This window comes from Panulirus ornatus, chromosome 3 (genome assembly GCF_036320965.1).
Source record: "Panulirus ornatus isolate Po-2019 chromosome 3, ASM3632096v1, whole genome shotgun sequence".
Taxonomy (NCBI): domain Eukaryota; kingdom Metazoa; phylum Arthropoda; class Malacostraca; order Decapoda; family Palinuridae; genus Panulirus; species Panulirus ornatus.
The window spans coordinates 13,832,391-13,846,815 of record NC_092226.1 but is presented as its reverse complement, the minus strand read 5'-3'; the positions used below and the strand labels follow the sequence as shown (position 1 = coordinate 13,846,815).

At 52.2% G+C, this 14,425-nt stretch overlaps 1 protein-coding gene across 1 annotated transcript in view; it reads left to right on the top strand.

The window, feature by feature from the left end:
• The window catches only part of LOC139759404 (uncharacterized), a 72,911-nt gene that overhangs the window by 48,871 nt on the left and 9,615 nt on the right, over positions 1-14,425 (top strand). Inside the window, exons 2-5 of the mRNA XM_071681491.1 lie at positions 5,177-5,249; positions 5,598-9,451; positions 9,504-13,797; positions 14,126-14,340. Of these exons, the coding sequence (XP_071537592.1) occupies positions 5,195-5,249; positions 5,598-9,451; positions 9,504-13,797; positions 14,126-14,340 (8,418 nt within the window). The 5' untranslated portion in view covers positions 5,177-5,194. The remainder of the gene's footprint in view (positions 1-5,176; positions 5,250-5,597; positions 9,452-9,503; positions 13,798-14,125; positions 14,341-14,425) is intronic.

The window sequence follows — 14,425 nt, the reverse complement described above, 5'->3', positions numbered from 1 at the left end:
GATGACATGGCGAAAATCTATCATGATAGACGTAGTAGGAACAGAACAACTGGAGAGGATAACATGAAATCAAGAAAGAAACTTTTACAAGAATGTTCAAGGAAGAATATCTTAGAGTACAGGAGTGGTGGGTGAACTGGGAAGACTGACCGACGACATGGGTGATGCAGGCAACATACGTGACTCGAAGTTGTATGATATGGTCGATATCTCTCATCCTCGACACTGGCCATCGACGTAAAAGTCACCTGATGAATCATGTTCATGATCTCTCTGTCTGTTACGTCCAGTCCCATCGACTTCGTGTGACCACACCTCTCTCTCTCTCTCTCTCTCTCTCTCTCTCTCTCTCTCTCTCTCTCTCTCTCTCTCTCTCTCTCTCTCTCTCTCTCCATGCGTGTCGTAGAAGGCGACTAAAAAGGGGAGGATGAGCGGGAGGGCTGGAAATCCTTCCCTTCCGTTTGTCATTTTCCAAAAGAAGGAACAGAGAAGGGAGCCAAATGAGGATATTACCTGTAAGGCTCAATCCTCCATTCTTAACGCTATCTTGCTAACGCGGGATAAGGCGAGAATATATATATATATATATATATATATATATATATATATATATATATATATATATATATATATATATATATATATATATATATATATATATGTATATATATATACACTTAACAGCTTATCACTATGTATTTACCTTTCTGTCTATCCAATTGTCCATTTATGTCTTTGTCTTTCTATCTATCTATCTATCTATAAATCAGTGTATTTCTATTGGTCTATCTATCTACTTATATATCAATCTATCCATCTACCTGTCATCATGAATATCGTGAGGAGGGGTGTCATGTCACCTGCAGGTGCATCATGAGGGGGAGGGGGTGGGTGGTGTCATGTCACCTCCAGGTGCATCATGAGGGGGAGGGGGTGGGTGGTGTCATGTCACCTCCAGGTGCATCATGAGGGGGAGGGGGTGGGTGGTGTCATGTCACCTCCAGGTGCAGCGAGCGTCATGAACTTCAATTCGAGGAAGACCTTACCATGAGCAGCAGTGAGTCTCGAGACGAGGACGTCTGGAGGTCTTCCTCCTGGGGCGCTCTCCCTCCCTTCCTCCCTCCCTCTCTCCCTCCCTTCCTCCCTCCTCTCTCCCTCCCTCTCTCCCTCCCTCTCTCTCTCTCTCCCTCCCTCTCTCCCTCCGTCTTGAAAGTCAAGAGGGCAACAGCACCCTGCGCTTACCACAGTGCTAGTGGTGCTTTCCCGCCTCGGGAGCTGCTGTATTATCAGAGCCCCAGGGTAGAGCTGGGGTCCGCCGTCTGTCCTCCACAATGCTTGCCTCGCCTCGCCCCTCACCAGCGTCGGCAACCACCATCACCACTACTACCACCTCCACCATCTCGCTCCATCTCCACCACTATCCCCAACATGCTGCCCTACCACCACACCATCTCCACCATCTCGCTCCATCTCCTCTACCACCACCACCACCACCTCCACCATCTCGCTCCATCTCCACCACTGTCCCCGACATGCTGCTCTACCACCACCACCACCTCCATCATCTCGCTCCATCTCCTCTACCACCACCACCACCTCCACTATCGCGCTCCATCTCCACCATTGTCCCCAACGTGCTCTACCACCACCACCACCACCTCCACCATCTCGTTCCATCTCCTCTACCACCACCACCACCTCCATCATCTCGCTCCATCTCCTCTACCACCACCACCACCACCTCCACCATCTCGCTCCATCTCCACCACTATCCCCAACATGCTGCCCTACCACCACACCATCTCCACCATCTCGCTCCATCTCCTCTACCACCACCACCACCTCCTCCACCATCTCGCTCCATCTCCACTACTGTCCCCAACATGCCCTACCACCACACCACCCCCATCGCCATCGCACCCCATTGTCACTGCTGTCCTCACCCTCTTATCACCACAAGTGCCCCTTGAACACGTGGACTATCGACCACACACGACACTGAACACTAGAATTCCACCTCGAGTTCCACATTAAGAGGTATCATCCTCCACCTATCCACCCAGCCACTTTGGCTTTCCCAAACTCAGCCATCCCAACAACCCACGTAACCCAACGGGTCGAGTCTGTCTACCTTGCCTGCCTGGGCGCGATGCGGGACAGGAAAAGAGAGAGAGAGAGAGAGAGAGAGAGAGAGAGAGAGAGAGAGAGAGAGAGAGAGAGAGAGAGAGGTGTGCGTCCCGAACAAGTGCATCTCCGATTCAAGTTCCAGGTCAGTGTGCAGGAGCAACACACATGGTCCTTTAAGAGTAGGGACGAGATCAACCCAGACATCCTCCCCCATAGATCATGGCTGACGGAATGGGGACCTGGTATGGGCTGGGGTCGGGTGTGTGTGTGTGTGTGTGTGTGTGTGTGTGTGTGTTTGCAGACATACGCAGTTGGAGTCAAAGACATGGGTACATATCCACAAGGTTAAGAGACGAGGCAACACGAGTGTAAAAGAAAAAAAAAAAAAACTCTCTCCCCGCAACACACAAATAGTATACTTTACACACACACACACACACACACACACACACACACACACACACACACACACACACACACACTGCTGGTACCAACCACACCTTGAGGACAAAAGTCAAGAATGGTGAAGGATGCCATTTCAATCATGTTCCCCCAATCCTCCGTCTGTCTTTCCTCATCTTTCAACTACCCTTCTACATCCTCCTCCTATCCATCTACATCCTCCTCCTATCCATCTACATCCTCCTATCCATCTACATCCTCCTCCTATCCATCTACATCCTCCTCCTGTCCTTCTACATCCTCCCCTCCTCCTCCTATCCTATTACATCCGCCTCTAACCTTCTGCATTCTCCTCCTATCCTTCTATATCATCCTCCGATCCCTCCACATTCTCCTCCTATCATTCTACACCCTCCTCCTATCCTTCTACACCCTCCTCCTATCCTTCTACATCCTCCTCCGATTCCTCCACATTCTCCTCTTATCCCTCTCCATCCCCTTTATCCCTCTCATCCCCCTCCTATCCCTCTCCATCCATCTCCTATCCCTCTTACATCCACCTCCTATCCCTCTCCATCCTTCTCCTATCCCTCGTACATCCCCCTCCTCCTATCTCCCTCCATCCTTTTCCTATCCCTCTACATCCCCCCCCCCCTTTCCTTCATTTCATTGTCATGGGAACTCTTTTTCCTCACTCCTAACACACACACACACACACACACACACACCACACACACACACACACACACACACACACCACACCAGTGGCACCTGACACATCACGGCTGCTGGGGTGACCGTGTGTGTGTGTGTGTGTGTGTGTGTGTGTGTATGTGACTTGACCCGAGAGGAGCTAGTCTGCACCTTCCCGTCAACTTGTGCAGTCATGGTGTTCGAAGGTCCTCTACCGACACGACTCTGAAGAAAGAGGTTCTTATATGTATATATATATATATAGCCTGTTGCACAGGGGTCCCGGGTTCGATCCTGGCTGTTGGAGGTTTGTATGTTGTTGTATGAAAGTGCGCGTTCATATTACGTGGAGACAAGCCACCTCATCAGGTGCCAGTACTTAACAAAGTTATCTAAATCCCAATATCACGTTTGGTTCCCGCCGTACAACACCAGTCTTTCTATGCCAAACACTGTCTGCTAAGTCTGGTCGTAACCCTTGTAAGAGAGAGTGATTAAGAAGGGTCAAGTGGCGGGGTTTGACTTAGGCAGCCGGGTGTGTCATGAACAACTTTTTTAATGTTTTCGTGTTTCGTCAATTCACTCATAAAGATTGGGTTAATGCTAGGATGAGCTTTAAAACCGCCTGGGGAAAAATAAGGTTCTTAGTTGTAGCAATTAAGAAAAATTCAGTGACGTTACGCGTGACATAATCAGCTGATTATGCCACACGTAACGTCATTGAATCTTTTCCAGACTCAGTCACCAACTTCTGCAGTTTCTCTCTCGAATCAGCCATCAGAGCTGTATCATCAGCGAACAACAACTAACTCACTTCCCAGGCCCTCTCTCCAACACTCGCCCCTCTCTCCAACACTCTTGCATTTACCTCCCTTACCGCCCTATCCATAAACAAATCGAACAACCATAGGGATATCACACATCCCTGCCGCAGACCGACCTTCACTAGGAGCCAATCACTTTCCTCTCTTCCTACTCGTACACATTACTTTCATCCATGATAAAAACTTTCCACTGCTTCTAGCAGCATGCCTCCCACACCATATACTCTTAAGACCTTCCACAAAGCATCTCTATCATTCCCATCATATGCTTTCTCCAGATCCATAAATGCTACATACAGATCCATCTGTTCTTCTAAGTATTTCTCACACACATTCTTCAGTGCAAACACCTGATCCACACATCCTCTACGACTTCTGAAACCACAATGCTCTTCCCAATCTGATGCTCTGTACATGCCTTCACCCTCTCAGTCAATAACCTCCCAGATAATTTCCCAAGAGTACTCAACAAACTTATGCCTCTGTAGTTTGAACACTCACCTTTATCCCCTTTGTCATTGTACAGTGGCACTATGCATGCATTCCGCCAATCCTCAGGCACTTCACCATGAACCATACATACATTAGATAACCTTACCAACCAGTCAACAACACAGTCACCCCCTTTCTTAATAAATTCAACTACAATACCATCCAAACCCGCCGTCTTGCCGCATTTCATCTTCCGCAATGCTTTCACTACCTCTTCTCTCTTAACCAAACCATTCTCCCTGACACTCTCACTTCGCACACAATCCCAACCAAAATACCCTACATCTGTCACTCTATCATCAAACACATTCAAAAACCTTCAAAATACTCCATCTTCTCACTTCATCACTATCTGTTATCATCTCCCCATTTGTTTTCTTGTCCTACGCACGATATTCACCTTTTTTTTTATTCTACCTAAAGTTCAATGATACACTCTCACCCCAATTTTCATTTGCCCTCATATTTGCCCTCCTTCTTTTGGAAAATCAAAAAAAATAACGCGAGGGGAGGATTTCCAGCCCCCCGCTCCCTCCCCTTTTATATATATCAAACGTCATCTAACTAGCAGCAGCTCCCTGATGTCAGATCGTCAACTGTCTGGTTTATCGTGTCATTGACATCTTTTTTCTTTCCAGGACATTGGCGCGGCAACCATGGGGGGAACAACACAGGCGCTGCTCTTGCTGGCGCTCCTCACAGCCGCGTACGGTAAGCAACAGTCTACTTTGCTCCCCCCCAACTACCCTCTCTTTTCCTCTTCCTTTTTATCATATATCTCTCCAGCTGTCGTCAGCTCATGCTGTTCTTGAGGTACTAAAAGAAAAAAAAAAAATTCTTAGTAGCATTATATAGCCAACCTCACCCTAACTGGCGTGAATATGAGAGGGAAAAAATTTTACCCAAGGAAGCAAAACGTAGTGAAAAAAAATGATAAAAGAAAAAAAAAATAGCGGTTAGGCTGTCCTCAAATGGACACTAGTTTACGTATACTCGTTTCTAATTCGTTCTTGATCTATTGCTCTTAGGAGTGTTCATGACCCGCTTTGCTTTCCACAGCGCGGAGTGTGAGCGAACCGCAGCTCAAGCCCCGACGACGCATGGCCAAGATGACGGAAAAATGGCGGCAGAAAACTGGAGTCGGATCCTTCGGCAAAGTGAGGACAGCAAGTGGCAACTACCTCACCAAGCCACCGCGACCGTCTCTGCCCTGCCCTGAGGAAGGGTTCTTCCCAGTGCCAGGCAGCTGCCACAACTTCTACCGCTGCGTCGACTGGGGCAGCAACGGAACCAGGTTCACCGTCTTCCGCTTCAATTGCCCATACGGCACGGTGTTTGATGATGACCTGGACGTCTGCAATCACCCATATGCTGTGAAGAACCCACCGGAGTGCTCCGGAGCCATGGCCAACCTCCCCTTGCCTGAACCCCCAGGTGTTGACGGCCCCGGTGCCTCAGGAGGGCCTGGGGGAGTAGTCGGGGGTTCAGGAGGAACTGGAGGTGGTGGTGGTGATGATGGAAGCTATAGACCAGGGGGTGTTGGAGTAATTGGAGGTGGTGTAACTACTGGCACTGTTGGCTCTACTGGGCCCCAAGGCGTCTGGGTTACTGGTGCTCCTGTAGGCACTGGTACAGGCAGTGGCACTGGCAGTGTTGGCTCTACTGGGCCCCAAGGCGTCTGGGTTACTGGTACCACTGGTGCTCCTGTAGGCACTGGTACTGGCGGAGGCACTGGCACTGTTGGCTCTACTGGGCCCCAAGGCGTCTGGGTTACTGGTGCCACTGGTGCTCCCGTAAGCACTGGTACAGGCAGTGGCACTGGCACTGTTGGCTCTACTGGGACCCATGGATTCTGGATTATTAGCAATGGTACCTCTAGTGCTCTTGTAGGCAGTGGTACAGGCGGTGGCACTGGCAGTGTTGGCCCTAGTGTGCCCCAAGGATTCTGGATTATTGGCAGTGGTACCTCTAGTGCGCCTGTTGGCACTGATACAGGCGGAGTCACTGGCAGTGTTGGCTCTAGTGTGCCCCAAGGATTCTGGATTATTAACAATGGTAGCTCTAGTGCTCCCGTAGGCACTGTTACAGGCGGTGGCACTGGCAGTGTTGGCTCTAATGTGCCCCAAGGATTCTGGATTGTTAGCAATGGTACCTCTATTGCTCTTGTAGACAGTGGTACAGGCGATGGCAGTGGCAGTAGTGGCTCTAATGTGCCCCAAGGATTCTGGATTATTGGCAATGGTACCTCTGGTGCTCCTGTAGGCACTGTTACAGGCAGTGGCACTGGCACTGTTGGCTCTACTGGGACCCAAGGCGTCTGGGTTACTGGTGCCACTGGTGCTCCTGTAGGTACTGGTACAGGCAGTGGCACTGGCACTGTTGGCTCTACTGGACCCCAAGGCGTCTGGGTTACTGGTGCCACTGGTGCTCCTGCAGGCACTGGTACTGGCGGAGGCACTAGCACTGTTGGCTCTACTGGAACAGAAAGCCCCTGGATTACTGGCAGTGGTAGCTCTAGTGTGCCTGGAAGTGTTCCAGGATCAGGGATTGGTGGTGTCTCCCCGGGAACTGTTGTTGTTGTTGGATCTGGAGCACCAGTAGCCCCTGCAGGAAGCACTGGTAGTGTTCCAGGATCAGGAACTACTGGTGTCTCCCCGGGAACTGTTGTTGGATCTGGAGCACCAGTAGCCCCTGCAGGAAGCACTGGTAGTGTTCCAGGATCAGGAACTACTGGTGTCTCCCCGGGAACTGTTGTTGGATCTGGAGCACCAGTAGCCCCTGCAGGAGGTACTGGTAGTGTTCCAGGATCAGGAACTACTGGTGTCTCCCCGGGAACTGTTGTTGGATCTGGAGCACCAGTAGCCCCTGCAGGAGGCACTGGTAGTGTTCCAGGATCAGGAACTACTGGTGTCTCCCCGGGAACTGTTGTTGGATCTGGAGCACCAGTAGCCCCTGCAGGAAGCACTGGTAGTGTTCCAGGATCAGGAACTACTGGTGTCTCCCCGGGAACTGTTGTTGGATCTGGAGCACCAGTAGCCCCTGCAGGAAGCACTGGTAGTGTTCCAGGATCAGGAACTACTGGTGTCTCCCCGGGAACTGTTGTTGTTGTTGGATCTGAAATCACTACTTCGCCTGGAGGAACTTCAGGTCCTGGTACAACTGTAGTTTCCGGATTGCCTGGAACTGCAGCTGGCGTCTCTGGTACTGCTGGAGGCACTGGAACAGGTGTTGGCTCTACTGGGACCCATGGATTCTGGATTATTAGCAATGGTACCTCTAGTGCTCTTGTAGGCAGTGGTACAGGCGATGGCACTGGCAGTGTTGGCCCTAGTGTGCCCCAAGGATTCTGGATTATTGGCAGTGGTACCTCTAGTGCGCCTGTTGGCACTGATACAGGCGGAGTCACTGGCAGTGTTGGCTCTAATGTGCCCCAAGGATTCTGGATTGTTAGCAATGGTACCTCTATTGCTCTTGTAGACAGTGGTACAGGCGATGGCAGTGGCAGTAGTGGCTCTAATGTGCCCCAAGGATTCTGGATTATTGGCAATGGTACCTCTGGTGCTCCTGTAGGCACTGTTACAGGCAGTGGCACTGGCACTGTTGGCTCTACTGGGCCCCAAGGCGTCTGGGTTACTGGTGCCACTGGTGCTCCTGTAGGCACTGGTACTGGCGGAGGCACTGGCACTGTTGGCTCTACTGGGCCCCAAGGCGTCTGGGTTACTGGTGCCACTGGTGCTCCCGTAGGCACTGGTACAGGCAGTGGCACTGGCACTGTTGGCTCTACTGGAACAGAAAGCCCCTGGATTACTGGCAGTGGTAGCTCTAGTGTGTCTGGAAGTGTTCCAGGATCAGGGATTAGTGGTGTCTCCCCGGGAACTGTTGTTGTTGTTGGATCTGGAGCACCAGTAGCCCCTGCAGGAAGCACTGGTAGTGTTCCAGGATCAGGAACTACTGGTGTCTCCCCGGGAACTGTTGTTGGATCTGGAGCACCAGTAGCCCCTGCAGGAAGCACTGGTAGTGTTCCAGGATCAGGAACTACTGGTGTCTCCCCGGGAACTGTTGTGGGATCTGGAGCACCAGTAGCCCCTGCAGGAAGCACTGGTAGTGTTCCAGGATCAGGAACTACTGGTGTCTCCCCGGGAACTGTTGTTGGATCTGGAGCACCAGTAGCCCCTGCAGGAGGTACTGGTAGTGTTCCAGGATCAGGAACTACTGGTGTCTCCCCGGGAACTGTTGTTGGATCTGGAGCACCAGTAGCCCCTGCAGGAAGCACTGGTAGTGTTCCAGGATCAGGAACTACTGGTGTCTCCCCGGGAACTGTTGTTGGATCTGGAGCACCAGTAGCCCCTGCAGGAAGCACTGGTAGTGTTCCAGGATCAGGAACTACTGGTGTCTCCCCGGGAACTGTTGTTGGATCTGGAGCACCAGTAGCCCCTGCAGGAAGCACTGGTAGTGTTCCAGGATCAGGAACTACTGGTGTCTCCCCGGGAACTGTTGTTGTTGTTGGATCTGAAGTCACTACTTCGCCTGGAGGAACTTCAGGTCCTGGTACAACTGTAGTTTCCGGATTGCCTGGAACTGGAGCTGGCGTCTCTGGTACTGCTGGAGGCACTGGAACAGGTGTTGGCTCTACTGGGACCCATGGATTCTGGATTATTAGCAATGGTACCTCTAGTGCTCTTGTAGGCAGTGGTACAGGCGATGGCACTGGCAGTGTTGGCCCTAGTGTGCCCCAAGGATTCTGGATTATTGGCAGTGGTACCTCTAGTGCGCCTGTTGTCACTGATACAGGCGGAGTCACTGGCAGTGTTGGCTCTAATGTGCCCCAAGGATTCTGGATTGTTAGCAATGGTACCTCTATTGCTCTTGTAGACAGTGGTACAGGCGATGGCAGTGGCAGTAGTGGCTCTAATGTGCCCCAAGGATTCTGGATTATTGGCAATGGTACCTCTGGTGCTCCTGTAGGCACTGTTACAGGCAGTGGCACTGGCACTGTTGGCTCTACTGGGACCCAAGGCTGGTACTGGCAGTGGCACTGGCACTGTTGGCTCTACTGGGCCCCTAGGCGTCTGGGTTACTGGTGCCACTGGTGCTCCGCTAGGCACTGGTACAGGCAGTGGCACTGGCACTGTTGGCTCAACTGGAACAGAAAGCCCCTGGATTACTTGTGCCACTGGTGCTCCTGTAGGCACTGGTACAGGCAGTGGCACTGGCACTGTTGGCTCTACTGGAACAGAAAGCCCCTGGATTACTGGCAGTGGTAGCTCTAGTGTGCCTGGAAGTGTTCCAGGATCAGGGATTAGTGTTGTCTCCCCGGGAACTGTTGTTGGATCTGGAGCACCAGTAGCCCCTGCAGGAAGCACTGGTAGTGTTCCAGGATCAGGAACTACTGGTGTCTCCCCGGGAACTGTTGTTGGAGCTGGAGCACCAGTAGCCCCTGCAGGAAGCACTGGTAGTGTTCCAGGATCAGGAACTACTGGTGTCTCCCCGGGAACTGTTGTTGGATCTGGAGCACCAGTAGCCCCTGCAGGAGGTACTAGTAGTGTTCCAGGATCAGGAACTACTGGTGTCTCCCCGGGAACTGTTGTTGGATCTGGAGCACCAGTAGCCCCTGCAGGAAGCACTGGTAGTGTTCCAGGATCAGGAACTACTGGTGTCTCCCCGGGAACTGTTGTTGGATCTGGAGCACCAGTAGCCCCTGCAGGAAGCACTGGTAGTGTTCCAGGATCAGGAACTACTGGTGTCTCCCCGGGAACTGTTGTTGGATCTGGAGCACCAGTAGCCCCTGCAGGAAGCACTGGTAGTGTTCCAGGATCAGGAACTACTGGTGTCTCCCCGGGAACTGTTGTTGTTGTTGGATCTGAAGTCACTACTTCGCCTGGAGGAACTTCAGGTCCTGGTACAACTGTAGTTTCCGGATTGCCTGGAACTGGAGCTGGCGTCTCTGGTACTGCTGGAGGCACTGGAACAGGTGTTGGCTCTACTGGGACCCATGGATTCTGGATTATTAGCAATGGTACCTCTAGTGCTCTTGTAGGCAGTGGTACAGGCGATGGCACTGGCAGTGTTGGCCCTAGTGTGCCCCAAGGATTCTGGATTATTGGCAGTGGTACCTCTAGTGCGCCTGTTGTCACTGATACAGGCGGAGTCACTGGCAGTGTTGGCTCTAATGTGCCCCAAGGATTCTGGATTGTTAGCAATGGTACCTCTATTGCTCTTGTAGACAGTGGTACAGGCGATGGCAGTGGCAGTAGTGGCTCTAATGTGCCCCAAGGATTCTGGATTATTGGCAATGGTACCTCTGGTGCTCCTGTAGGCACTGTTACAGGCAGTGGCACTGGCACTGTTGGCTCTACTGGGCCCCAAGGCGTCTGGGTTACTGGTACCACTGGTGCTCCTGTAGGCACTGGTACTGGCGGAGGCACTGGCACTGTTGGCTCTACTGGGCCCCAAGGCGTCTGGGTTACTGGTGCCACTGGTGCTCCTGTAGGCACTGGTACAGGCAGTGGCACTGGCACTGTTGGCTCTACTGGAACAGAAAGCCCCTGGATTACTGGCAGTGGTAGCTCTAGTGTGTCTGGAAGTGTTCCAGGATCAGGGATTAGTGGTGTCTCCCCGGGAACTGTTGTTGTTGTTGGATCTGGAGCACCAGTAGCCCCTGCAGGAAGCACTGGTAGTGTTCCAGGATCAGGAACTACTGGTGTCTCCCCGGGAACTGTTGTTGGATCTGGAGCACCAGTAGCCCCTGCAGGAGGCACTGGTAGTGTTCCAGGATCAGGAACTACTGGTGTCTCCCCGGGAACTGTTGTTGGATCTGGAGCACCAGTAGCCCCTGCAGGAAGCACTGGTAGTGTTCCAGGATCAGGAACTACTGGTGTCTCCCCGGGAACTGTTGTTGGATCTGGAGCACCAGTAGCCCCTGCAGGAGGCACTGGTAGTGTTCCAGGATCAGGAACTACTGGTGTCTCCCCGGGAACTGTTGTTGGATCTGGAGCACCAGTAGCCCCTGCAGGAGGTACTGGTAGTGTTCCAGGATCAGGAACTACTGGTGTCTCCCCGGGAACTGTTGTTGGATCTGGAGCACCAGTAGCCCCTGCAGGAAGCACTGGTAGTGTTCCAGGATCAGGAACTACTGGTGTCTCCCCGGGAACTGTTGTTGGATCTGGAGCACCAGTAGCCCCTGCAGGAGGCACTGGTAGTGTTCCAGGATCAGGAACTACTGGTGTCTCCCCGGGAACTGTTGTTGGAGCTGGAGCACCAGTAGCCCCTGCAGGAAGCACTGGTAGTGTTCCAGGATCAGGAACTACTGGTGTCTCCCCGGGAACTGTTGTTGTTGTTGGATCTGAAGTCACTACTTCGCCTGGAGGAACTTCAGGTCCTGGTACAACTGTAGTTTCCGGATTGCCTGGAACTGGAGCTGGCGTCTCTGGTACTGCTGGAGGCACTGGAACAGGTGTTGGCTCTACTGGGACCCATGGATTCTGGATTATTAGCAATGGTACCTCTAGTGCTCTTGTAGGCAGTGGTACAGGCGATGGCACTGGCAGTGTTGGCCCTAGTGTGCCCCAAGGATTCTGGATTATTGGCAGTGGTACCTCTAGTGCGCCTGTTGTCACTGATACAGGCGGAGTCACTGGCAGTGTTGGCTCTAATGTGCCCCAAGGATTCTGGATTGTTAGCAATGGTACCTCTATTGCTCTTGTAGGCAGTGGTACAGGCGATGGCAGTGGTAGTAGTGGCTCTACTGTGCCCCAAGGATTCTGGATTATTGGCAGTGGTACCTCTGGTGCTCCTGTAGGCACTGTTACAGGCAGTGGCACTGGCACTGTTGGCTCTACTGGGCCCCAAGGCGTCTGGGTTACTGGTACCTCTGGTGCTCCTGTAGGCACTGTTACAGGCAGTGGCACTGGCACTGTTGGCTCTACTGGACCCCAAGGCGTCTGGGTTACTGGTGCTCCTGTAGGCACTGGTACAGGCAGTGGCACTGGCACTGTTGGCTCTACTGGAACAGAAAGCCCCTGGATTACTGGCAGTGGTAGCTCTAGTGTGTCTGGAAGTGTTCCAGGATCAGGGATTAGTGATGTCTCCCCGGGAACTGTTGTTGTTGTTGGAGCTGGAGCACCAGTAGCCCCTGCAGGAAGCACTGGTAGTGTTCCAGGATCAGGAACTACTGGTGTCTCCCCGGGAACTGTTGTTGGAGCTGGAGCACCAGTAGCCCCTGCAGGAAGCACTGGTAGTGTTCCAGGATCAGGAACTACTGGTGTCTCCCCGGGAACTGTTGTTGGATCTGGAGCACCAGTAGCCCCTGCAGGAAGCACTGGTAGTGTTCCAGGATCAGGAACTACTGGTGTCTCCCCGGGAACTGTTGTTGTTGTTGGATCTGAAGTCACTACTTCGCCTGGAGGAACTTCAGGTCCTGGTACAACTGTAGTTTCCGGATTGCCTGGAACTGGAGCTGGCGTCTCTGGTACTGCTGGAGGCACTGGAACAGGTGTTGGCTCTACTGGGACCCATGGATTCTGGATTATTAGCAATGGTACCTCTAGTGCTCTTGTAGGCAGTGGTACAGGCGATGGCACTGGCAGTGTTGGCCCTAGTGTGCCCCAAGGATTCTGGATTATTGGCAGTGGTACCTCTAGTGCGCCTGTTGTCACTGATACAGGCGGAGTCACTGGCAGTGTTGGCTCTACTGGGACCCATGGATTCTGGATTGTTAGTAATGGTACCTCTATTGCTCTTGTAGGCAGTGGTACAGGCGATGGCAGTGGTAGTAGTGGCTCTAATGTGCCCCAAGGATTCTGGATTATTGGCAATGGTACCTCTGGTGCTCCTGTAGGCACTGTTACAGGCGGTGGCACTGGCACTGTTGGCTCTACTGGGACCCAAGGCGTCTGGGTTACTGGTGCCACTGGTGCTCCTGTAGGTACTGGTACAGGCAGTGGCACTGGCACTGTTGGCTCTACTGGGACCCAAGGCGTCTGGGTTACTGACAGTGGAACCTCTAGTTCTGCTGGAGTTGGTGGTGGAATCGGGGCTTCTGGAGGCAGTGGCACTGTCGGAGCAGCAGCTGGAGGCACAGGTCCACCCCCGGCGCCATTCACTCTGGAATGTTTCCACGACAACAAGTACCGACGTCATCCCCTGTATTGCAACAGTTATTACTACTGTATATGGGATGGCATCACCTGGAGCTTCCCTATCTTCACCTGTCCAGAGCCTCTCATCTTCGACGAAGAATCCCAGCTGTGTTCTTCGGCAGGTGGGTCTCTCTCTCTCTCTCTCTCTCTCTCTCTCTCTCTCTCTCTCTCTCTCTCTCTCTCTCTCTCTCTCTCTCTCTCTCTCTCTCTCTCTCTCGATGTGCCTTCTTCTCCTCACTACACCCCATCTTATCTAAAAGACTTCCTTATTTTTGTTTTATTGTGGCAGTGAACATTTAGTAAGCTTTCTCTCTTGAATGAAATAAGTAGGTATCAAATTTCTAGTACGCCAATTGAACTCTTCGGAACCCGAAAATATAATTGGTATGGAAATAAAACGCAAATCCATATGAGCTCGGCTAACTTGTGTGTGTGTGTGTTGACTTGCAGAACGTACGGAGGCGTGCTCAGGAGACCTTGCTCCGTACCCATCGCCTCAGCCCAACACTGAAGAAGAGGACCTGTCCACAAAGACCACACGTTTCGACTTCGAAACGACCTTTGATTCCAAGACGATAGCACCCACCTTCGAGAAGACAAATTTCCCGGTAGATTTCAGCACATTTGACGCAGAGGAAGAGGAATCCACACAGAGAACTTGGGAGGTGAGTCCTGCATCAGATCTTGTTTCCGGTTCAAACACCTCACCGCAAGAACGCGGCTTGAATGCACTGTGTTAGAAGAGATCCT